This window comes from Mauremys mutica, chromosome 11, assembly GCF_020497125.1.
Source record: "Mauremys mutica isolate MM-2020 ecotype Southern chromosome 11, ASM2049712v1, whole genome shotgun sequence".
In the NCBI taxonomy this organism is placed as follows: domain Eukaryota; kingdom Metazoa; phylum Chordata; order Testudines; family Geoemydidae; genus Mauremys; species Mauremys mutica.
The window spans coordinates 38,433,561-38,457,384 of NC_059082.1; the positions used below are offsets into that span (position 1 = coordinate 38,433,561).

Genomic DNA, 23,824 nt, shown 5'->3' on the forward strand with positions numbered 1-23,824 from the left:
AGTCAAGGTGGGTAAAGGATTGTTATTTTTGTTTCACAGATGGGGAAGCTGAGGAACAGAGAGAATAAATGAACTGCCCAAAGTCATATAGTGACTCAGTGGCAAAGCAGAGGACCCAGTCATCTAACCACTAGACACACTGCCTTTAGCTTTAACAACTCAAGTTCTAAAGGTCTGGTCCAATGCCCATTAAAGTCAATGGAAGTCTAATCATTTTGAATCAGGTCCCACATGCAGAAAAATTAAAGAGAGAGACAGAAACATTTTTAAAAAAAAACAAGAACATATTATTTTAAATCATCTATTGAAAACTATGATAACTTTGCATGAGGACTCTAGCTTACTGACTTGTTAATGCAATATGAAGTGTTATTGCCATTTTGGTCCCAGGATATTAGAGAGACAAGGTGGGTGAGGTAATATCTTTTTTTGGTGGTGAGAGAAACAACAGAAGTTGGTCCAATTTATCACTCACTTTTCTCTCTAGTTAATGTAATGTCTTACTCGGACCTCAAGAGGGTGCTCTGACACTTTCTGCACACCATACAGTACTCAATATTCTCTCCTGTGAATACAAGTTAGAATATCTATATATACTCTGTTTAAAATGAAAAGCATTTGCAAACATGAAAAATCCTCACATTCTTTGACATCCTGGTAAAATGAAACACAGTGATACTGGACTCACACAATAGAGTAAGGCCTTGTGGCATACACAAATGACTGGATGTTTCCATCTTCTGGAAGGGAGTTAACCATAAGTGTATAACAAACTCATCTGTTGATTTTACCTGATTACACAGAGTATGATCTTAAAGATCTATTTGTTAGTTCACATACCTAGGAAACAGCTCCTTCCCCGTCTCTTCTTCATTTCCTGTCTCTATCTGTGTTTTCCTCTCTGTTTTCTCTGCTACTTATTCTTTTTCTACCTGTCTCTCTGCCTCCATCCCTTTCTCTCCCCACTTCTGTCCATCTGTTTCTGCCTGACACACTGATCTTTTCTCAGGTCCTCCATCTAGAGTTTTAATATAGCCATTTCTGTAAAGCTATTTCCCCCAAATTTCCATCTGTTGACAGGTTTTACAGAAAAAGATGTTCTGAAAGCAGATGGACATTAGCTCACAACAGCTGGGCCAAGGGATGATGTTCTCTTCCATTTTAGGTAAATTCCTTTCCTTATCTACATGGAGTGAATTTAGTTCTGGCACTGTCAGCCTTGAAAACTTCAGCTCTGGTACACTGTGGGCAGCAGGAGTGCATGCTTCTTTCACATTGCCTTGTTAATATGCTTCAAAACTGGCCTCTGTTGGAAGTTGAGATACATTGCTATGGCTACATGGGAAGTTTGCCTTGATGCTGCTAGTGGTGCATAGAGCTTGTCCTGGGGTTTCAATCCAGCACTTCACAGCAGAGTGATATTAAAAATCATCTCTATGTTGATGATTTGAAAATCTTGCATTCCACCACTAAACTGTCTGCTTCCATCCATTCCTATGTGCCTCTTGGATGCTTTGTCATCATCTTAAATTGAACATGGCTAAAATGGAACTCTTTTTCTTCTCTCCCAAACCTTCTCCTCTTTTCCCCTTCTCTTCCTCTGTTGACAACACCATCATTCACTCCATCACTCAAACCCTCAATCTTGGAGTTGTTTATGACTCCCCCACTTTATTTTGTCTCACACAACCAGACCATATCCCAATCCTGCCACTTCTTCCTTCTTAGCATCTTCAAGATCCATCCTTTCCTTTTCCTGCCATCACTATTGACAAATCTCTAAGGCCATGTCTACATTACCACTTTTGTCGGTATAACTTATGTCACTCAGGGATGTGAAAAAACATACCCCTGAGTGACATAAGTTACACCAACAGAAGAACTGATGAGCTTCTCCCACAGAAATAGCTACCACTGCTCATAGAGGTGGTTTTATTATGCCAACTGGAGAGTTCTCTTCCATCGGCATAGACCGGCTACACAAGCAATCTTACAGTGATGCAGCTGCATCGGTGCAGCTGTGCTGCTATAAGCTCTCTAGTGTAGACATGGCCTAAGGGCTTGTCTACACATACAGCACTGCAGCTGCACCACTGTAGCGCTTTAGTGAAGATGCTACTATGCCAACAGGAGAGCTTCTCCCATCGGCGTAGTTAATCCACCTCCCCGAGAGGCAGTAGCTATGTCAGTGGGAGAAGCTCTCCTATTGACATAGCACTGTCTATACAAGGGGTTAAGTCAGTATAACTATGTTGCTCAGGGATGTGAACTATTCACACCCCTGGGTGACGTAGTTATACCAATAAAGGTCTGTAGTGTAGACCTGGCCTAAGGCCTTGGCTACACTGGCGCTTTACAGTGCTGCAACTTTCTGGCTCAGGAGTGTGAAAAAACACCCCCCTGAGCGCAGCAAGTTACAGTGCTGTAAAGCGCCATTGTAAACAGTGCCCCAGCGCTGAGAGGTGTCTGTAAGAGCTCTCTCCCAGCGCTGGCGCCGCGACCACGCTCGCACTTCAAAGCGCTGCTGCGGGAGCGCTCCTGCGGCGGCGCTGTACAGCTGCAAGTTTAGCCATACCCTTAGAGTTGGCCCTCACCACTTCTGGTTGCCAGTGCCTCAGCCTTGCCTGCCTATTTATCAGCTTCTCATAGTTACCTCTGCATCTTCCTCCATATGTCCCCCAAGCACAGTTCAACTTCCCCACAAGTTCACCCTCAAGGCAGTACCCTGTTCGCACGTAATCACCTTTTAAAGACTCACTTCTGCTATGCTGCCTATAGTGAATCAAGTTGACATATATATAAATTCTATATAATTTGCCTATTGTTGTTCCTGTTCCGTTTCCCCTAATTTCTGTCTGTTTATCTTTAAATCGTGTGAGTGCCTCCAGGACTTTCCTTCCTGAGTGTTTAGAATGCTCCCAGCAGACAAGAGGTACTACTGTAAATTATTATTAGTATATAATTAGGCTTGGCAGAATTACATTTTTATTTTTTTGTAAATTTGATGGATAATATCAATGTTGATTTTTAAGCATTTTTAAAAATGTTTATCTATTTAAATTTTCAGTTTCCCAGTGGGGCTGCAGGGGGCTCCCTACCTATCAGAGGGGCCTTGGAATACCAGATCCCTATGGGTACTAAGTGAGAGGAAGGCCGCACTAACCGGGCAGAGCAGAGACCATTCCCATCCTCACAGTGTCTTTGCCCTGTTTGATTACAATTGATGGATGTTTTATTTAGTTTATTTCTGTGTGTATGGAGAATTTTACTTTTAAGGCCAATATAATATAGAATCCTACCAAGCCTATATATAATAAGTAGGGCTTCTGACTGTAGGTTTTAACCAACAAACACCAATTAATACCCCACCAGATACAGAAAAATGAAATCAGTGTTTATCCAATAAACACCAGAAATGTTTAGTCAGTTCATGTTAACGTCACCTCTTTCCAGTGCAGTTTGTTTACGTAGGTAATGTCCCTGCTCCCTGCTTTGTATCTAGGGGCTTGTTTACATGGAGCAGTAATGAGCATCATAGGGGGTGTGATTTCTGAACTGCACTAATGTGTTGTGCATTAATTGGTCTGTGTTGCGCATTAATTGGTCTGTGTAGACCCTCCTTGTGCACACTAAAGGTTCCCTAGTTTGCTTTAATGCAGTGCTGTTGAAACAGTACTACATGTATATACAAAGAGAAAGCCCCCTAAACCCCCAATTTTTGGACATCTATATAGAATTTTTAAAATGTTCAAAATAAATCCTGAACAATTACATTAATAAACCCCTCAAAACAGCAGGGCTGCCCAGAGGATTCAGGGGGCCTGGGGCAAAGCAGGGGAGTTGCGGTGCTTGTACTCACCCGGCGGCAGTCTGGGTCTTCAGCGGCGGGAGACCCGTCAGTTGCTCCGCGTCTTCAGCAGCACTGAAGGGCCCCCCTGCCGCTGAAATGCCACCGAAGACCCAGACCGCTGCCAGGCCAGGGCTCGCGGGGCCCCTGTGGGGCCTGGGGCAAATTGCCCCACTTGCCCCCTTCTCTGGGCATCCCTGCAAAACAGAAGTCGTATGTGATAAGGTGACAAAGAGTCCTATGGCACTTTATAGATTAACAGACGTAGTGGAGCATAAGCTTTCATGGGTGAATACCCATTTCGTCATATGGATGTAGACATGTGATAAGGTGTGTACCCCACACAGGGCCTGAAAGGGTTAATGTGGGCCTGTGGCACCAATTAGATACCTGGCTGCACTTGGAGGGAGAGCCAGATTTAACTGAATAAGAAGTCTGATGGGCTGGAATAGGCTGGATTGTAAAGCCAGGAAGTTTGCATAGAAAGAGTCTGCAGGGAGAGTCTGCAGTCACTCTCTGGGAGCCGAGAGCAGCGGGAGGTGAAATCCCAGGAGGGAGAATGAGCCCGGGGTTCTAGCCCCAGAAGAAAGGTCAACCCCAGAGAAATTGTGGGGAAAGGAATCCTGAGAAGGCTAGGTAGGAAGAAGCCCAGGAAAACAGCAGTAAGGGATAGGTCTGTGCAGACATTAGCTGCTTGTATAGGCACCCGAGAGTAGAGGGTGGACCTGGGTTCCCATACTAGCCACTGGGAAGTGGCCCAGGAGCACTGGAGATGCCAACCAGACAGCTGGTCTTGTTACTTTGGAAGGGGAGGACTATAGTGACATGGCCAGAGGGCTGAGTCATGAAGAAGGAGCACCCTGAGTCCTGGAGAGAGAGGGGTCACGGTGCAAGGAAGGGGGCATCAGACCTGAGTGGAGCTAATCCCCAGAGACGACCACAAGAAGGCACCTCTCAAGGTGAGTGAACCCTGTCACACCCTAGTAATAAGCAAGGAGGATCAGGTCAGGAGAACACACACACACGAAAAGTTGTCCACCGGGGTGTTGGAAAAGTTGTTAAAATGCTAACCCCTCTCAGAGAAGCAAAGGCATAGGTCTGATCAAAGGCTGAAAGGCTGACAATATGGAATTCACACTCACAGATCAATACATTGATGGAATCCTTAGTCTAGAAGAAAAATATTGTAGACTGATGATGTATGACATATAGGCAAAGTGATGGATACTAAAAAGGAAGTGCTTGAGTGCTCTCTCTGTTCCATCAGTGTAGGGTCTTAAGCTGTAGGCTGTGTTCTCCCCAGTGCTGCTCTGTATGTAACCACAGGATGGTGTATGGGGGTGCCCCCTCTCTATCTGGGACCCCAACTTGATACAGGGGCCTTACCCATTGTAACTCTGGTAGCTCCCCTAATTCTATAAATGCTCTTTGTCCCGTTGGGTACTTTCCCATCAGTATGTAATATTTGCAGTGATTAATAAAGGGGTCAATTCCATTCCCTTCCCTATGCCCAATGGAAACATAACACTTGGGTGAGAGGCAGGATTTGGAGATCCTGCACAGGGTGTGCAGCATCCCCTGGGCTCTGTGGAGCCCAGAACCCTGGGTTCTCTCTGTGCTGTCATGCAGTAGGAAACAGGGTAGGGAGACACAGAAGGTGGATCAGAAAAGAAGTGGTGGATCCACTCTTACACAGATCCACAAATCATTGTTTCCCATAATGTGGGAGCTGTAGCTTCAGCAGTGGGTGCAGGAGCAGCTGTACGGCCAGTGATGGGAGGATCCCTTCCTTTGTGGAAGCCAGTCACATCCAGCCCAGCCTCTCAGGGTATGTCTAAACAGCACACTAACCCTGGGATCTGACTCAGGTCTAAGCCTAAACCTCCCTTCTATCCAGACAGAAATTAGTTTGACTTAGGACAGTAGCCCCTCTACTCAGGACCACAGACCCTGCTAGGGATAGGTCAGAGCCCAAGTCTCTCTGTAACATGAGTCAAAGCCCAGGCATTTTGCAGTGTGGTCACGGCTCAAGCCCAGGTCCCCAAAATCAGGTGTGGAGAGTCTGCCAGAAGTATTCCACAAGCCCCTGGGGCTTTGCTTCCCAGCCCTTGAATTACAAAATTTGCCACTCATTTCTCAGGAACCAGAAGCAACCTCCTGATTCAAATGTAGCTGCTCAGCATTTAACCCTTCATTTCCATGTGGGCTGCTCAACTGGAAACACAATCAATGCTGACATGTATTAGCTACGGACAGCAGTACGATAAAGTTCTAACTGGCCAGAGAAACACAGCCAAATTCTGGTTAATCTCTGGTGCAAGGCAAGCAAGACATATGACGTTAGCAACAGTTTGAGAAATGATCATGTCTACAAAACTATATCCAAGAAGCTGGCAGCATTGGGGATTGGCTGGATAACCAAACAACACAGATAATGCATCAAGCAGCTGAAGATAGAGTACCACAAAGTCAAGGATGCCAACAGCACCACTGAGAACTCTCCATATGCACATCTCTTTTATGAGAAATACAATTGGTTACTTGGAACTGTAGCAGGCACTGAACCCACAGTGGTGCATAAGAGTCTCCTGAGCAGGGATGGTGACCTTATTAACACTCCCCTCCCCCAATCACAGGCACCACTGGAGGAGAGACAGCCACTAGATGAAGGGCAAGAAGTGACTCTGGAGTTGAGGCCAGTAACCAAAGAGGTTATGCCACTAGAGCAGCTACCTCATATCCTGAGTCTGTACTTGGAGGACCTATCTGGGGATGGCCATGGGGTGCAGCCTGCTGAGGAACCGGCATCAGAACTAGCACCAGAGCAGGAGCCAGCTCCTGGTAAGTTTCTGCTGCCATGTTTATTGTTATTAATATATGGATGGGAGGAATTTCTGGCTTATGAGCCTATTAACTTATTTATACAAGCCAGGATTTTTATATGCTGCCATTCAGGGCGGAACTCAAGCAATTTGCCTAGTACTCCCCACCCCCTTCCCCACAATGCTAGTGGGATTCAAAATGCAAGCTGCAAAAAGAAGAAGAATTTAATAAGCATTTTTCCTAAAATTGTTACTAGTTAATCATTGATTTTTATACTTATGGTTTGGGGCTCCACAATTCATAGCGTCATGTACCTCTTCCATCTAATAGAGTGTACCTTATAAACTGGCTACGCACACACTGTTCCTGACTATTGTGTAGGGGGAGACTATTGTCCCCAGTAGCAGTGGAAATAGCAGAATGCCAAAGCACAATATTTGTCTACCTACAAAAATGCTTGCTCAATTGGGGAAAAATGTGTATTTGGCGCTAAACTGAAAATAAACAGACTTTAAACACCTGGACAAACTGGGTGGAAAATGCTACCTCATCAGAATGGTAACTTTTCATGTGCACTTTGCACTGGGATAAATAAGTACATAAGGTGCAGGGCAACGAAGAATCAGACCCCTGGCTTTACTCATGTAGTTCTCTTGTGGTTGTGTTCTTCACTGAGTGAGATTCCCTTTGGTGACTCGTTGATCCAGATCAAGCCAAAGTTTTACTTTTATTATTTCGCCAAGTACTAACTATTCTGAACTAGCTTTGCTTCTTCAGACCCTGATTGTTTTTGTTTGTTTGTTTGTTTGTTTTAACTAAACCTCGATGCTTGGGAAAAAGCGTTCTAATAAATTCACCATCATGCAACAACTGGTGGCTTTCAATTGTGAACTAACAGAGAGACATTTCAGTTTCCCAATTCATGTCCCATTTTACCCACGTAATACGTATCAACTAATTTCTTATACCAGTGATGTAGCCCATGTAGGCAGGGTGCAAAAAAAAGACTCTGGTGGACCCAACTCTCATGTACACCACTTCTGGCAGTGCACAGGGTGTAAATATAAGTTAGATTTACAGTAAAGTACAGCTGATTGAAAAATGGATTTTTAGGTCCTGCTAAAATAATTGAGAATTCAGAAAACATTCCTCCTAATTCAGGATGAAAAGGCAAAATTTTGAATTATTTTGTGAAACAAAAATCTGAAAAAAATTAGTTTTGGGCCAATCAAAATGTTTCTCTTCTGTGAATTTGAAATGTTTAGTTTCACTTTCAACCCTTTTTACTTATTTTATTATAAAATACTTTTTGAAATGAAAAGTTGTTTTGAAATGAAAAATTGAAACTTCATTCCTAAAATGTCAAAAAGGTCATTTCAGCATTTTCAAAACTTTTTTCAATTTTTTAAAATATTTTTGCCAAAATTGATACAATTTTGTGAAAAATGTCAATTTTTACTACAGGGCATTTTCCGATGGAATACTGTTTTGATAAAAATGTTCTGACCAGCTCTACTGTCAAGTCCTTTTACACTGTTGGAATAGTGTAAAGGGGATAGTGTAAAGAAGAATTGCCCTCTCTCTCTCTCTTTCATTCTCTCTGTCACACACACACTCTCTAAATAAGGATTATCTTGAGCTCTGCTATTTTCCGCTCATGCTGGAGATGGCCTGGCATAGATCAACAGGCTAATTGAAACATAAGCCCATACAACTGAAGTAACCTGCTTCCATTGCACAATGAGCAGTCATGCTCAGTGGTATTACTGTACTTGCAATTATCGGACTACTGGGAATCAAGGGCCTGTTTAAAAGGGCTATACAAATACAAATGTAGTGAACCATGCATGTCAGAATTATTGGTGAAGATTCCAGGGTGCTTTAGGCATAAACATTGTACAGGACTGGTTCTGCTCCTGGCTTTGCCATGGACTTGGCCAAGCTACTTCCTCTTTCTGTGTGCCTCAGTTTCCCAACTTGCAATGTAAAAATTGGGACTACCTCACAGGAGAGTCATAAGCCTTAATTTATCTCTCTCTGATGTGCTTTGAGATCTTCAGATGAAAGATATTAAAGAAACTCAAAATGGAGGAAGACCAAAAGGCAGTTAGGGGTCTAAATGCCACTGAAAGTCAATGGCAATTGGGTGCCTAACTCCCATTGGTGCCTTTGAAAATCCCTCCAGAATTATTAGTTCTGTATTCATCACTGGTCAGAGAGAGGGGTAACCTAGCGAATGGGGCTGAGAATTAGGAAGTCTTGAGTTGTTTTATGTGGCTTATAATTAACAATTATTAATTTATATTTCAAATGTAGTATAAATCAGTATGGGCTAGTGGACTTTCCATGGCCCTCATTCAGCAAGGCACTTAAGCACATACTTGACTTTAAACACATGCTTAACTCTCATTGACTGCAGCAGGAGAAGGGGAGAGGAAAGATTACTTTAAAAGTGAGGGGGAGAGGCAAGGAGGATCAGATGGGAAGGTCGCAGACATTACAGTATGATGAGTAAAACTGAAGAAGGAGGGTGAGATCTCGGGAGGGTTCTGGTTTGGCATAACACCTGGGGCTGAGGAATGCAAACCAGAGCAAGGCTGCCACCTCAAACTGTGTCTCAACATGTTTGTTAATTATTTATTAAGTATTATTGTTTTGTTTGTAATGCAGTAGGGCCTAGGAGCCACAGTCATGGGCCAGCACCACATTCTGCTAGGTTGTGTACAAATACAGAACAAAAAAAGGCCCCTGTCCCAAAGAGCTTACAAGCTAAGAGACAATAGGTGGAGATAGACAGACAGATAGGGAGCACAAGATCGCTTTCCTACAGCTCTGCCTGCTGCATCACTTATTGCTAATGAAACCTGGCAACAGCGATAAGTCTGTTAGAAGTTCTGGAGCCCAGCAACTTGCACAATAGGCACCGACTCCATGGGTGCTCCAGGGCTCAAGCACCCACCAAAAAAAATAGTGGGGTGCTCAGCACCCGCAGGACCAGATTAATCTTTTGGGGTCCCAGGGGGCAAAGAGGCGCACCCACCGGAAAAACAAAATTCAGCACCTGTGACTCGCACGGTGAACCATGTCACACAGACAGGAGTTTAGCCCAGCTGTGGACCTGGTAGAAGCAAATGAGTTATTACAACTGCTCATCCAGAGATCTACTGGCCCTGGAGTAGGGCTCTCCAATGTGGATCCAGCCTTGGGAAAGACACAGGAAAGAAAAAACTAAAGGAGTCATGAATAGTGCATTGGCTCCCAGGTCATGTGAGGGGACCACCCAGGAGAGACAAATGCTCTGATGAACCCATAGGAGGCATCTATGAGCCAACAGATTCAATGGAGAGTCAGAAAGTACCGAACATGAGTCTGTCGAGATGTCAAGTTTGCTGGAGAGCCCAAGAACTGAGAATTATCCTGAGGCCAACTCTGCAGGTTGAAAGAGACTCTGAGACTCAGCACACGACTTAATAAAGAACTCTTTCCTATACCTAGACCTGCTTGTAGCATCACTTATCGCTGATGAAGCAGTCATTACAGCAAGATTGCCATTAGTGTTGCTTATTACAGAATAGAGCTCTAGATGCCTGTGTGTTAGTAACTTTGACTGCTGGCATCTCTGTTTAAATTTTCTTTTTATTAGCAGGACAAAGGGGACTATTCCAAAATCTCTTGAACACTTCTGGATGGATTCGTTGCCTGGGGACCCCATAGCCACCCTGTGTCCCCTCCTGCATTGACTGTATCCATTATGCCATGTGAAATGGAAGGGGGTGAAGAAGACTGATTGTAAAGCACCAGGGAAGGGCATTCCTTGGGCATTTACAGTTGGAAGGATGATTGCATGGGAGCCCCTGTATTACCATCCCTTCTGCCTCCCCCTAGCTTTTCCAGAGGGGATCAGAAGAGCAAGGTCAGGGAAGCAGCTGTTTTAATTGAACCTGAAACAAATGGATTCTTTTCCTGGGTTTATAGCAGCCAATTGGAGATGAAGTGCGCCTGAGCCCCCACAGCAGTATGGTCCCAGAGGCAACTCCCTTGTCTCAGATGGTTTCCTAACAACCCTTTCGCTGCTCATATCCTCTGCATGCATTAAGCAGTTTAATTTCATGCAAGATTAACGAGTGTATTATTATCACATGGAGTTTCTTTCCTCAGAGAGAAGAACACATACGTTTATTTACTCGCCTTGAAGTGCTTCCCAGCAGATGAGGACTCCAACTAGTCTGGACAAGCCCTGATACCTCTAAACACTGGATCGCTGCCACACATGAGACTATCAAATATTCAGTCACTTGAGCATCACCTCTCTGTTGCCAGCAGGGCAGATGCATTTAGGAGCACAGGGCTGATCCAGCAAAGTGCTGAGTGCCACTTGAAAAAATCAGCATGTTGTCAATTCCTGCTGGAGTCAATAGGAGTCAAGGACACTTATTTAGCACTTCATGGGGCACTGTGCACCTTTCAGGATCAGGCCCATAAGGTTTACCACACTGGATCACACCAATGTCCATCCATTGCAGCATCCTGTTTCCAGCACTGTCCGAAGCCTGATGATTCTGAGTAAGGCAAAATATCCCTAGTAATGCATCTAGCAAGTCGTGTGGCACTATAAATGGGTGGAAGGATTCATTCCTGACCTCTGATCGGCTGATGCTCTGGAGAATGAGATTTGATTACAAACGTCATAGGACCAAAGAAAGTCTCTTCTGAGTCCATGTGAATACATGATTCTATATACTTTGAAATTATACCTGAAGTGCATGTCATGAGAAATACCAGGCACTCCTTGAATCAAAGCGCTGAGGCTTTATTTTGAGCTACACAACCACCAGCTTTATTGATCATGCCCACTCCGCATAGGGACCCACCCAGCACTGACAAAGCTCTCAAAATCCTGTTCCCTGCCGCATTGAACTCTCAGTATAAGACCTCGCTTGGATTTTTGGGGGTCTGCTTTCATATATAGTTGGCCCAAAATCCTGGTTAGGATTGTGAAGTAGATTTCCCCAGAACATTACAGATACAACCTAACAGGATTGGATGTGGAATATGTCCTCACACAAGGAGCATGTGGCTCATGCAGCAGGAATCAAGCCTCATATGGTTCAGCTTGATAACCCATGCCCAGACTGCAATGTGATGACTGGCTGAGACCCGAGAAGGGATGATGTGACACAGAGATTGAGAGAGGCAGAGAGAGTGACCTTGTTGTATCATATGCATTGACTTTCCGAATTACTCCAGAACAAGGTCACCTCGGATGAAAGAAAATAGACTGCATGTGGCAGACAAAATCTCAAGTTACTCTGCACTCCTTACTTTCTCTCCACTCCAGCTCTCCGTTATTAATATGGTTCCTCTTCCCTGTCCCCTCTCTCTTCCTGGTCCTCCTTATTTTAACCAGTGTGTTTTCCTGTAGCCATGCCACCTTGTATGGGACTGTCAGTGCTCAGAAACTAAGCAGAATTGGGCCAGATCAGTATTTGGATGACAGAGCATAAGGAGCATTCAGGGGCTGCAGGGAATGGTGTTAGTGAATCAGCAGGTGGCACTCTGTCCTCTGAGCCAATGAACCAATGTGGTGTCAAGGAGTATTTTGTCAGGCAGGCTTGGGTTGGACATGCTCCCCAAGGTTCTGACCTCTTGTCATCACGAGGCAGGGCATGGCACTGTTTGTAAGAGTATAGGCTTACGTATAGTTATTATATATATTATATATGTGTGTGTGTTGTAGAGAGGTTGCTCAGTGCCCTGAGCAAATGCTTTATAAGGAGCTCGCATTCCACAGTTTCATCTGGATACACTTCCTCTCCTGAAGCTCTTACCTCGTGGTGTTGAGTGCTGTCAAGCAACTGCTGCCTTCCTGGCTACGGGTGGGGGAGTCACCCCAAGATGACCCCTCACCAAGGTATCATGAGATTTACTTAATGGGTTTTATTGACTGTCCCCTTTATTCCTTGTCCAGCTTCAACTGCATCCTCAGCTCCTTTACCCTTTAGTCCATCCAAGTCCCACATCTTCTTCCTCAATGACTTCATCCCGCTGCTCTGCTGCCTCTCACTTCCTTTCCCTGACCTCCTCATTTGTGGTACAGCTCTAGATTTGATGGCACCACTCACTTCTCTGGTCCTTCTCGCTCTCCCATTCTTTCTCATCCCTCTCTCACAGAGCTCTGTAGATGGGTTGGACACCCCTGTGGCGCCTCCTGCTGGTGACTCCGGGAATTAGCTCTGTCCAGTACTGGAGCGCCCTCTGCAGGCCGGTGATCCACCTGTCTTCTGGCCCCCGTGTCCCTCCCTGGACCCAGTGCCCTTTCACATGGGGTGCTGCCCCTGGCAGTAACCCCTTTCTCTCTGGGTTTCCCCTCCTCAGGGAACCCCCACCCTCTATCCCCACCTTACCTCAGTATATGGCTACTGCCAGTCATTGTCTAGCCCCACGCCCTGGGGCAGACTGCAGTATCAGCCTACTCATCACTGGCAAGGGGGGTTTGGACCTGCTGCTTTGGCCTACCCCTGGGCTGCCCTCTGCAACTCCCAGTACTAGTTAGCCCACTGCTAGGCCGCAGCGTGGGGTTTTCCAGGCTAGAGCTTCCCCAGCTCCTCAGCCTTTCCCCAGCCCTGCTTCACCCTAGGTACCTTATCTCAGTTCCCTGCAGCCAGGCCCTTCTCTCTCTGAAGGCAGAGGAAGACTGTCTGGGCTCCTGGCTCATAGCCTTTTATAGGGGCCAGCTGTGGCTCAGTTTGGGGCGTGGCCTCACCTGCAGCCACTCCCTCAATCAGCCCAGCCTTGAGAGCAGCCGCTCTCAAGGCCTGCCAGGCCACTTTTAAACCCCTCACAGCAGGAGCAGGGTCCACCCTGCTACAAGCTCCCTTCCTGTAATCACCACCTCACCTTGTTTAGCAAATTCACTCCCACCTGCCCTGGTCCGAGCCCACAATCCTTCTCGTCCCTCCTACCCATTTATATCCCTGACAGAGCTCCCTCTGTAACATCCCTCCACTCCTTTGCTTCCACCTTCAACTCCAGCCTCTTTTCCGGGCTTGCCTCCTTTCCCCAGTTGCTCCATTCTGGCCATCCCACCAATCCCTAGCCCTGTTTTATCACCCTGATTCCTCTGCTCCTGTTCCTGAAATGCTGCGACTCTCTGGAGAAAATCCAGGCACCACCTCAACTTCTGCCATCCCCACCTCATTCTCTTCATCCATCTTCTGCACTACGCAGCTCTGCTTCTCCCCCAAATTGATTCCTGTGCCTACATTTCTGAATATCTCTTCCCCACCTTTGACTCTCTCAGCAAATCCTTCTCTCCCCAAGAATATCACCAGTTTGGAAATCAGCACCATTATCAGGAACTTTCACTCTCTCCCACCCAGCAACCCCTCTTCCTTTGCTCAAATCTCCACTCTGAGGGGCCTCTCCTTCTTTCACCCTACCCCCTTGACCACATCTCCTGGGGCCTGATGGCCCTGCTCCCTCCCTCACCTAGTGTTCCTTGCCTTCAGTCATCAACAGACTGTGGCTCCCCTTAGCCTCAAAAACTTCTCCTTAGCCCCAACCGCCCCTCCAGTTACTGGCCCATCTCCTTCCTTCCTTCCTTCTTTCCTCCAGACTTCTAGAATGTGCCTCTGCTCTCACTGTCTCCATTGTCTCTCTCATTTTGCCTCTGATCCCCTGCCACTGTCTTCCTTTCCCCACTGACACTGCCCTTCCCAAGGTTGCTCACCAACCACCAGCTCTGGACTTACCCTCTTTTCCAGTCTCATCCTTCTTGTTTTTACCCTCATCTTTGACACAGCTGATTCCCCTTGGTCAGCTCTTGACATCACTACTGCAGCCTGCCTGAATCCCACTACCCTCCCCTCCAATCCCCCCACTATGATGGTGTATGGAAACCATCTCCCTCATCCATTACATCTCCCTCTTTGATCCCCTTTGCTAGCTCCCTCTCACAGCCCACACCAAGTTCAAGCTCCTGATCCTCACCACCTTCTATACTACTGGGCTGTGACCTACATCTCAATTCCCCACCCCTGCTAATCCCCTGCCTGCTCTGCCCACATCTCTCACCTAACCATCCCCTTTGCATTCCTGTCCCTTTTCTTTCTCTGTGCCTTCTTCCATGCTGCCCTTTTCAGCTGGAATTCCCTCCCACTAATGGGCTCTGATCTCCCACAGACAGTCACTTATCTCCTATGGCAGGAGAACATGTCTCCTGGTGTTGCAGCATCCTTCCTTCCCCTCTTTCAAGTCTCTCCTCTGAACATAGGCTTTATAGAAGAAGTATCAGTGTCAATCCACTGCCCAGGGAGTCATCTTATGTATCTGTATTAAAAAATCCCACTGCCTTGCTAGTCAATGAATCCGCCTTCTGCTCAGCCAGACCTTTCTGTATCTGCATGGTTGTCTGTTGCTTTTCTATTCAATGGTAAGCTCTTCCATGCCCTGCGTGGAGCTGAGTACCTCCACTCAACAGTAATGATAAGCAATGGGAGTTCAGAAAGTGCTTTGAGATCTTCATGAAGAGAAAAGGTGCTTGGATACTACAGTGATGGGCACTATGGAAAAACCTATGACAGACAGATCAAAGTATTATTGTTTTTAATTACTCTGCCTCATTGTTTCCTCCAACCTTTTCTTACTCACTCACTCTCTCATACTTCTCCATTATTTATTACTCTATTTCCATTCTCTCTCCTTTCATCTCACCTCTCTTCTTTTCCCAATGTATTTCTAATTAATCTGTCTCTGATTTTCTTCCCTCCAGTGTCAGTCTGTCTTTCCCTGTCTCCTCCCCATCCACCCGCAGCCCCCATCCTCTTCTCCAACTCATCTGCATCCCATCTCCCACTCTGTTCTTTATGCATGAGCTAATTTCAGCTATTCCTTCATATGGGCTAAACGATCCACTCTGTTGTCCTCCAACAAATAAGCTGACAGGGTAATGAATGGCTTTGGATGGTAATTAGTGATGGAGTTGCTAATAATGAAATTCATTTACATTTTAAGCACTGCACACAGAGAGAGAGAGAGAGGGGGGGGGGGAAGTAGGACCCTGTCATTAACACCCCCTGACATCCCTTGCCTTAGGGGGAGCTCCCGACCAATCAATTTTAGTGATGCGTAAACTGTTTAACATGATTGCACCTCATCTTCCCCATTTAGGAGGCTGTAATAAGCAGAGTTTGTTAAGCAGCAATTAGACAATAATGTTGCCTTGGATTTAAATACCCAATCAGTGCAGCACTGTGGAGGCAGGCTCCATAGAAACATGCTGAGATTTCAGGATGCATCCAACCACTGGAGAAGAGGTACAGAATTCTGCACTGGACCATCAAGCCCTTGACTGGCTGCTTTGCTTAGCATCATGTCAGGCATTAGCAAGCATAAATGTGAATTTGGAGACAAATGCTGAGCACCCACAACTGCCATCAATTTCAAAAGTGGGGAGTCAGCCTATAGCATCCCTTGGGATCTGGTCCATATGGCATGGACTGGATTGGGACATATAGCTATAGCCCTATGCCACTCTGAGGCATTGTGCATGATGCCATTCAGAACTCAGGAAGAACATGCATGCTACACCACCTTTGGAGAAGGGGTAACATCCACTCCCCCCTGCACTCAGCCAGTTCCACTGGCTGATTCAGAAGGGTTGGATTTATTATTTGTATCAGATCAGTCCAGCCCTCCCGCCAAGCACCATGAATTGCCATTGTTCCCAGCTCAAGTGCAGGAACGGTGGGATGGGTAGAGAGAGATAATCTGGTCCCAATACATATGTGGGACCAGATCCTCAGCTAGGGTAAATGAGTGAAGCCCCCTAGACTTCAGCACATATAAACCCATGAGAAAATCTCTACAGCAGGCAGTATATCTCTGCTCCTGATCCTGTATCAACCAGGGCACAGCTTGATTCTCAAGACTCTTGAGAGATGCACAGCATTGTGCTGAAGCAATATGCATTTCTGGAGCTGTTTAATGTCTTATCAAGATTTGTCATTTTCTGTGCCCGCCATAAAGTTTATGCATTGAGTTAATGAGAGCTGCCTCTGCCTTCCCGGCCCTTTATTCTATGTCAATACCTTCCATGAACAGTTGCCAAATTCCTTCCCATTTGTTATCCTAGGCTTTTAGCCTGAAGATGCATCTTTTTAAAAGAAGCAATTTGTGTGAGAAGCTTAATTCATCCCAGCCTGACTGAGAAAGGAGCAGAGCCGCTCTGTGCCTTACTTTAGAATTTCACAAACATTCATCAGACATAAGGGAGAAAAACAACATTGTTTTTCATCATATGAATGAGGAATTCATGTTTTAAAAGTAGCTACTGTGCATGATCACTACAGCGAGGCATTGGACAGGGACATAAGACATCTGGTTCCATTCCCAACTCTGCTACATACTGCCTGCGTGACCTTGGCCAAGTCAGTTAGTCTCTCTGTGCCTCAATTCCCCACCTGTACAATGGGGACAATTTGTCCTCTGTCTGTCTTGCCTACTTAGACTGAGATGCATATACTGAGTGTATATGCAACCCATAGCACAATGGGGCTCTGATCTCAGCTGGGGCACCTAGGTGCTACCTTTATACAAATAACATCATTAAGGGCCAATCTTTAAGACAATGGGACTAGCCCAATTCTACTCAGCAGGATGGAGCTCACTGGGCAGGAGAGAACACGACAGGATGTGGTGCATCTACAACTGTACCGATCCACCAGCCATCTCTTAGCTAGCACATGTCATCTGTAGATCTCAAAGCCATTTACTAGTTATCATTAACTCCATTTTACAGATGGGGAATTAGTGAGATAGAGAATTAGCCACAGTCATACAACAGGTCAGTAGGAAAGTGGAGTACAGCTCTCTGATTCCCATGCAAGTGCACTGTCCTCCAGATCACACAGCCTCACTGGGAAGGTGCCCCTCACTTCTCCCACCTCCATGGAGAGCAGCCACCAAGCAATTCTGTTCCCACTCCACACTCTTGTGGGGAAAAATTCCCTCCCCCTGCAGCACTGTGGGAAGCCCATGTCCTCAGGCACAGGTTCCAGGCTTTGGCCATAATATTATAACAGGTCAAAGTGTCAGTCCAGGTTTCCCAGACACTCACTGAATGTGGACTGGTCTTTGGGGTAGATTGGATCTGAACACCACTTGTAACTGCACAGCTGGGTTTCATCCAGGCTCCTGCTGACATGAGATCAAGTAGATTTTTAGTTCAGATGAAAATAATCCATGGGTCTCGAGAGGCAGAGCAAACTCAAGTGCAAGTCAATACTCAGGATGTCTTTCCAACTCACAACTCTGCGATGCAGTGGAGAGGACCGCACATGAATTAGGGATTATTCCATAGGTGGAAGTGAATTTAGTGTGGGGAAAGATGCCAGCTTTGGAGGCTGAAGTCTCTCTTTAGCCATGGCATGGTACAACACAGGCAGCATCAGTGCATGCTTCTGCACAGACCTGGAGAGGCTGGAACTGGGTCTGAGGGGAATCCAGTCCCCAGTGCCTATTTGGGTCTTGGAGATCCTGCTGAGACTTACACGTGCTCTCATCCATGTGCTCATGCAGCAAGGCAATTAGTCACCCAGTGTGCATGCAAAATCTACAGCTGGGACTTTCAAAAAAAACCCTACAGGAGTTAGGCTCATAATTCCCACTCAAATTCCATGGAACTTCAGAACTGAACTCCCATGGCTTCTTTGCAAATCCATGGCTAAGTGTTTGCAAAGATTGCTGGGCTAGATAAGGAAACCAGCTGAATATTTGTCCCTTAGCATTAGATCTGTGCTGGGGGCACCTGTCCATGAGATTTTGCACACAGACCGCTAAGAGCTGATATCAGCTGGTGTAAGCTGCAGGGGAATCTCCTCCTACCTTCTAGGCAGTCAGTGCCACTTGGTGGTTGAGGATGGGTCCTTTACTGAGCCCCGGCATTGGGCTGGATTTCCTAATAGCAAACGAACTGGTGCTGCACATGTGTTTGAATAGGAAATGACCCAGTGGCTTTGCCATGGGACACTCACATGCATTGCGGCCTCCATCACTGGGGGGGTTAATCACAGCATAAAGGTGAGTCTTCCTGCTCTTGGCTGAGCATAGTGAGACAGCTGGGAGGTCCTGAGGCATAGCTGGCTAGCTAAGCACCTGGCTGCACAGACAGGGTAATTACTTGCTTAATTGGGTGCCCAGGCCCACTTGTGCTGCTCTCAAAGGGAGATAATTGTGATTGATTTGAGAGCTCATTTACAACTTGTTTCTTGCTTGGCTCCAATAAGAGCTCAGCCCCTCACTGGATCAGGCCCTCACTCTTCATGTAGGGTACCCATGGCAAGGGTGGTATTGATATTCATGGGCCCTGTTGCTTGGGGAGACAATGAGAACCCTTAATGCACATGATCCCAAATAACTGCCTGCCTCATCCCTGGCACTGACCTTCCAGGAGCCATCCCACATCCCCTGGGAGTCAGCAGGGATCACCAGCTGGATCTTCACTCCTTTCTGTTGTGAAGTGTTGGGAAAGGAGCTGGTGGGCCAGGGAGCTCACTGCTCTCCTCCCCCATGTCTGGGCAGAGGAGGTAGCAGTCCATGGGGGCTCTTTCCTCCTTCTCTCTCCTGAGGACCCATGTGTCTGAGCCCTCCCCACCAAAGGCTTTCCCTCTCTCCTCTAAAGGGCAGGGAAGATTCACCTTGGGGATTGTCCCTCCCCTTCCACACCGTATGGTCAGGAGGAGGGGAGTAGCCTGATGACTCCCAGGCAGATCTGGGCTCCTCTGTCACCGTCAGCAAAGACTGGAGCTCCGTTCTCTCTTGCATTTAGCACAGGGATAGAGGGAAGTAGGCAAAAGCTACCTTTGTGCTCTCCATAGTGCCAGAGCAGGCTGGGTTGTCCCCTCATCCCTCAGATGTAAGTTAGAGCAACCTCATAACTGCTCTAACTTATGCCTGCCCAGTGCTGGGGCTGGGAGTGGTCCGGCTGTTCCGGCTGTCCAGTGCTGGAGCTGGAAATTGGAAATTGTATGGCGGGCCATGAATGCTCACAAAATGGAGGGTTGGGGTGCGGGAGGGGAAGTGAGTGAGGGCTCTGGCTTGGGGTACCGGCTCTGGGGTCGGGCCAGCATTGGGGCTGGGGCCGCTCTGGCCGTGCCGCCATCCCAGTGCTGAGCAGGGCCGGCTCTAGGCACCAATGTTCCAAGCATGTGCTTGGGGCAGCTCTTTTCAAGGGGCGGCACTCCGGTTTGTTTGTTTTGGGGTTTTTTTTGCTTGGGGTGGCAAAAAACCTGGAGCAGCCCTGGTGCTGAGGCTAGGTCTGGCAGCTCGGCCAGGGGAGGCACCTTCAGGGGCCGGGGGTCCCACCGGGGGTCAGGCCAAGTGCTGTGGCCCAGGGCTACTGAGGCATGCTGGCTGGGGGTTGGGCCGGGCGATGCAGCCTGGGGAGGCTGGGGCCACGCTGCCCAGCGCTCTGGGGCCAGGAGGGACTAGAGGCGCTAGCCTGGGGCAGAGGCCAGTGGCCACAGTGGGGGCTGGGATCCGGTGGGCATGGAAGGGGCGGGGCCTCCTCAAGCCAGGGGTTTACCCACCGCCCATGCATGTGGACGCAGCAATGCAAATTCTGCTTGCAGAGTGCTGGGAGCCTCACGCCACCTCCCACTGGATATTGATCCTTGCCTTCCCGGTGAGGCTGCTTTTCCTCCTTCTTGATATCTCTTTTATTGCATTCATTCACTCCCTCTTTTAGGCAGTGGAATGAGGACATCACCAAATGGCAGGCTCTCCATCCCTCATCGCTACTCAGTGGGAAAGCATTCCTGTCAAAGGGAAAGTGGGCCCTGGCACAGAGGGGCCATTCCCTCCTGGGAAGAGATCGAGGGTAATATGGTCCTCATGCTCATTTATTTCAGGGCTCATATGCACTGCCCCACTGCTGGACTCAGACACTGACCTAGGCAGCCCGCTCACCTGAGCTCACTTCCTCTCAAGAGACCCTAGGCAGGGATGGGCCACACATCTCCTGGAGTGAGCAGAGGATTCAGTCCCTGTTGTCATGCACTATGCTGCTCTGAATCACCAATGAGACATTTATCCTGACTCATCTCTGCACCTTGAGGTCTTTAAACCATGATTTGAGGACTTCAATAACTCAGACATAGGTTAGGGGTTTGTTACAGGAGTGGGTGGGTGATATTCTGTGGCCTGCATTGTGCAGGAGGTCAGACTAGATGATCATAATGGTCCCTTCTGACCTTAGAGTCTATGAGTCTTTCTCCTCCAAGAGGGGCATGGCTGGAACTCCATGTTCAGTCAGTCCAGAGTTCATTTGACTGCAGCACTGAACCTCAGCAGGACTCTGGGGCACTGTGGGCGTTGACTCACTGCTCTAACTCTGTACCCTCGGTACCCCATCCCTCTAGCCCCTTTCAGACTCCCTCGATGGCAGGAGAACTGTTTCCATGTTTGCTCATCTTCTCTCCACGTTGCTCCAGCCAGGGCCCAGCTCAGCCCTAGCGTTCATCCCCAGGTTTCTAGGAAAGGGACAAATGAGACTAGGAGGTCTGGGCTGAGTTATCCCCGAATACTCTGCTCTGGCGGCTGAAGAGGGAGATTGAATCATGCTAAAAGCCTTATAACCTACATGGGGATGAAATGTCCTATGCTGATCTGTGGGCGGGGTCTGAGGAACAGACGGGGCTTCCTGAACATCTCTCAAGAGATTCCCCATTGACCTGGGGTCAGGGATTGAGGGACAGGGCTCCCTGCACCCCTCACAGGAGACTCCTTGTGACAAACTGGAAATTTCCTGTAATATTTTTTGAATCCTGGTTGTACCTCAGTTTCCCCATATGCTGCATTGTTACCCTGTGGGTGCAAAAGAACTGTTTGCTCTCAGGGCACAGTAAGAGGCATAGTTATGAATGCCACCTGGTTGTCTGAGTCAGGATGGGTCATTAAAAAGGACTGGCTGAGGGCGACCCCATTTCAATGGAGAATCTGAGAAGACAATGGAAAGTGCAGTCACCAACACATTTTAAGGAAGGGCCACTGAGATCTGTGTCCCTTGTGGGGATGCATGGTGTGGGAGCTGATCCAGCCAGACAGAGAGATGCACGAGCAGCAGCAGCTGCGTGTACTTTGCTGACATTTGCAGTTAGCAGTTAATGTCCTTGAGCTGGAGAAATCACCCATGAGAAGGGGCCAGTTTCTCTTTAAGGGGGCAGGACTCCGGAAGCATCATGAAGAGAAAGAGTAGCTTTCCCTCTCCCTCCCCAAGCTGCTCCTGGACTGGGGAAAAGTCAGACTCTCCTTTTGCCAGAGACTGAGGGAAGTGCAGCTGGGGGATGAAGCAGAGGGCTCCGGGCTGGGCTGGGAGGCTGATCAGGAGTGTGGGGAGAGGGAGGAGGAGAGCGTGGGGGGGGAGGAGGAGGAGGAGGAGGGGGAGGATCTGCTAATTACACAAAACAGCTCTGGGGGCTGCTGAAGTCCAGAATGAAGCAAAGAGCAGCAGAAGCGAGTGCTGCAGTGGGAGCAGAGGAGGCACCGGCAGGGATTCCCACCCCGGGGAGAATTCTGCAGCTCCATTCCTTCTGGGGACTGATTCTCCGGCACAGCCAGGAGGGAACTATCTGGGCTTGACAGAAAGTCCTTCACCAGGGGAGGGAGAGTGCTGAGTAGCCAGTTAGAAGAGGCAGAATCATGGAAGAGCAGCACTAAATTTGCCCCCTTTTTCTGCTGACCTGGAGCAAAGGGAGTTTGGAGCCAAGGATAGTCTCTGGGATGGATGCTGGCATTTAGACATCTGATCTGACTCATTTTCCCTCCAGGAAAGGAAAGCAATGGCTGCCAAAGGGGTGGAATCTACACCCATGCCCCCCGTAGCCCAGTCCAGGATGGAGAACTTCAGGAAGGTCAAGACGTCGGAGCAGGATAGCCCACTGCCCTTCCCTGACCTGTCCCCTGGCGTGGTGGAGATGAAAGTGAAGGAGGGCAGCAAGATCAGGAATTTGATGGGCTTTGCCATGGCCAGGATGGAGCTGAAGGGCACCCGGCAGATAGTCTTCAGTGGCTGTGGTCGGGCAGTCACCAAAACCATCACCTGTGTGGAGATCATGAAGAGGAAGCTGGGGGGCCTCCACCAGGTCACCAAGGTGCGTTACAAGACCCTGCTGGAGGTCTGGGAGAACAAGGACCCTCAGCCTGATGGCCAAGTGGAGAACCTGACCGTCCACAAGAATGTGCCCTCCATCTGTATCCTATTGTCCAAGGACCCCCTGGACCCGAATGAGATGGGCTACCAGCCTCCGGAGTCCAGGGATGGGCTGTGGGCTGAAGATGGGGGAACAGAGGAAGATAGACTCAGTTCACTCCCACAAGGGGTGAAGAGACCTTTGGCACTTCCGCATGGGGAGCTGGCTAACAAGAAAATGCAGGTACAGGTACCAGAGAGTCAAAAGGGCTTGGGGACTATGGACTACATGCTGGACTGTCATCACTGACTCACCCCCACCCCCCAGAGAAATAACCTAAGCCATACGTAGTGTACATAGAAAAGAGATTATATATTGAAGACACTCTAGATTTTTAGACGCTTTGTAATCAATAAAGGGATGATTAAGCCAGTGCCTTGCTTGGTCATGAGTCCTGGTGATCTCACGTATTGCGTAGCTTTCCCCACAAAGACTCTGATTCATAGACACCACTGCTCCCCTCCACTTCCCCATCCCCTCAACCTTTGCTGCTCTTGGGGTGGGGGCAGTGATCAGCTCTGTTCTCAAGCTGCAGGGAGCTGGCTAATTAGAAAAAACGTGATGAGAGAGATCAATCCAGTGGAGGGGGCAGTAATGCACCAGGAGCAGCTCATTTGCGTGTGGAAGAATGGGGGTGGTTGTCATATAATAGGATGGGCACGAGGCTTTGCATACGGTCCTGGGTGCCAGGTAAAGAACAGGTTCCCTGCCCAGAGAAACTTGCAAACTGAAAGGCAGGAGAGGGCAGGGTCTGACAGAGTATGCTCCAGGGTGTGGCAGTGTGTGGCCACTGAGGCTGGAAAGGGTTAAAGCCCAATGATCATATTAGCTGATGCTGAGGTGAGAGAAGGGTCCTGCTGGGGCTGCTGACCTCAGGCTGTGTGTGTGTATCCATCCGTACATCCAT

The 23,824-nt window shown here is 47.8% G+C and overlaps 1 protein-coding gene across 5 annotated transcripts; it reads left to right on the forward strand.

The window, feature by feature from the left end:
- Window positions 1-4,110: 4,110 nt before the first annotated feature.
- RPP25 (ribonuclease P and MRP subunit p25) lies at window positions 4,111-23,274 on the forward strand. Of its 5 annotated transcripts, none has more exons than XM_044980441.1 (4): window positions 4,111-4,806; window positions 5,988-6,688; window positions 20,415-20,546; window positions 22,495-23,274. In XM_044980441.1, exons 3-4 carry the CDS (start codon window positions 20,439-20,441, stop codon window positions 23,164-23,166), a joined length of 780 nt encoding a protein of 259 aa, XP_044836376.1. In that variant the 5' UTR covers window positions 4,111-4,806; window positions 5,988-6,688; window positions 20,415-20,438; the 3' UTR covers window positions 23,167-23,274. The 5 variants fall into 5 exon arrangements, with proteins under 5 accessions (XP_044836376.1, XP_044836377.1, XP_044836380.1 ...); XM_044980442.1 differs by having other exon boundaries at window positions 6,484-6,688; XM_044980445.1 differs by lacking the exon at window positions 20,415-20,546 and having other exon boundaries at window positions 4,117-4,806.
- The last annotated feature ends 550 nt before the right edge of the window (window positions 23,275-23,824 follow it).

Excerpts from the sequence above, each read along its gene's own strand:
- RPP25 (XM_044980441.1), top strand. The coding sequence starts at position 20,439 with ATGGCAGGCTCTCCATCCCTCATCGCTACTCAGTGGGAAAGCATTCCT. Across the intron at positions 20,547-22,494 it reads CTCCTGGGAAGAGATCGAGG|GAAAGGAAAGCAATGGCTGC; the intron begins GTAATATGGTCC and ends TTTTCCCTCCAG.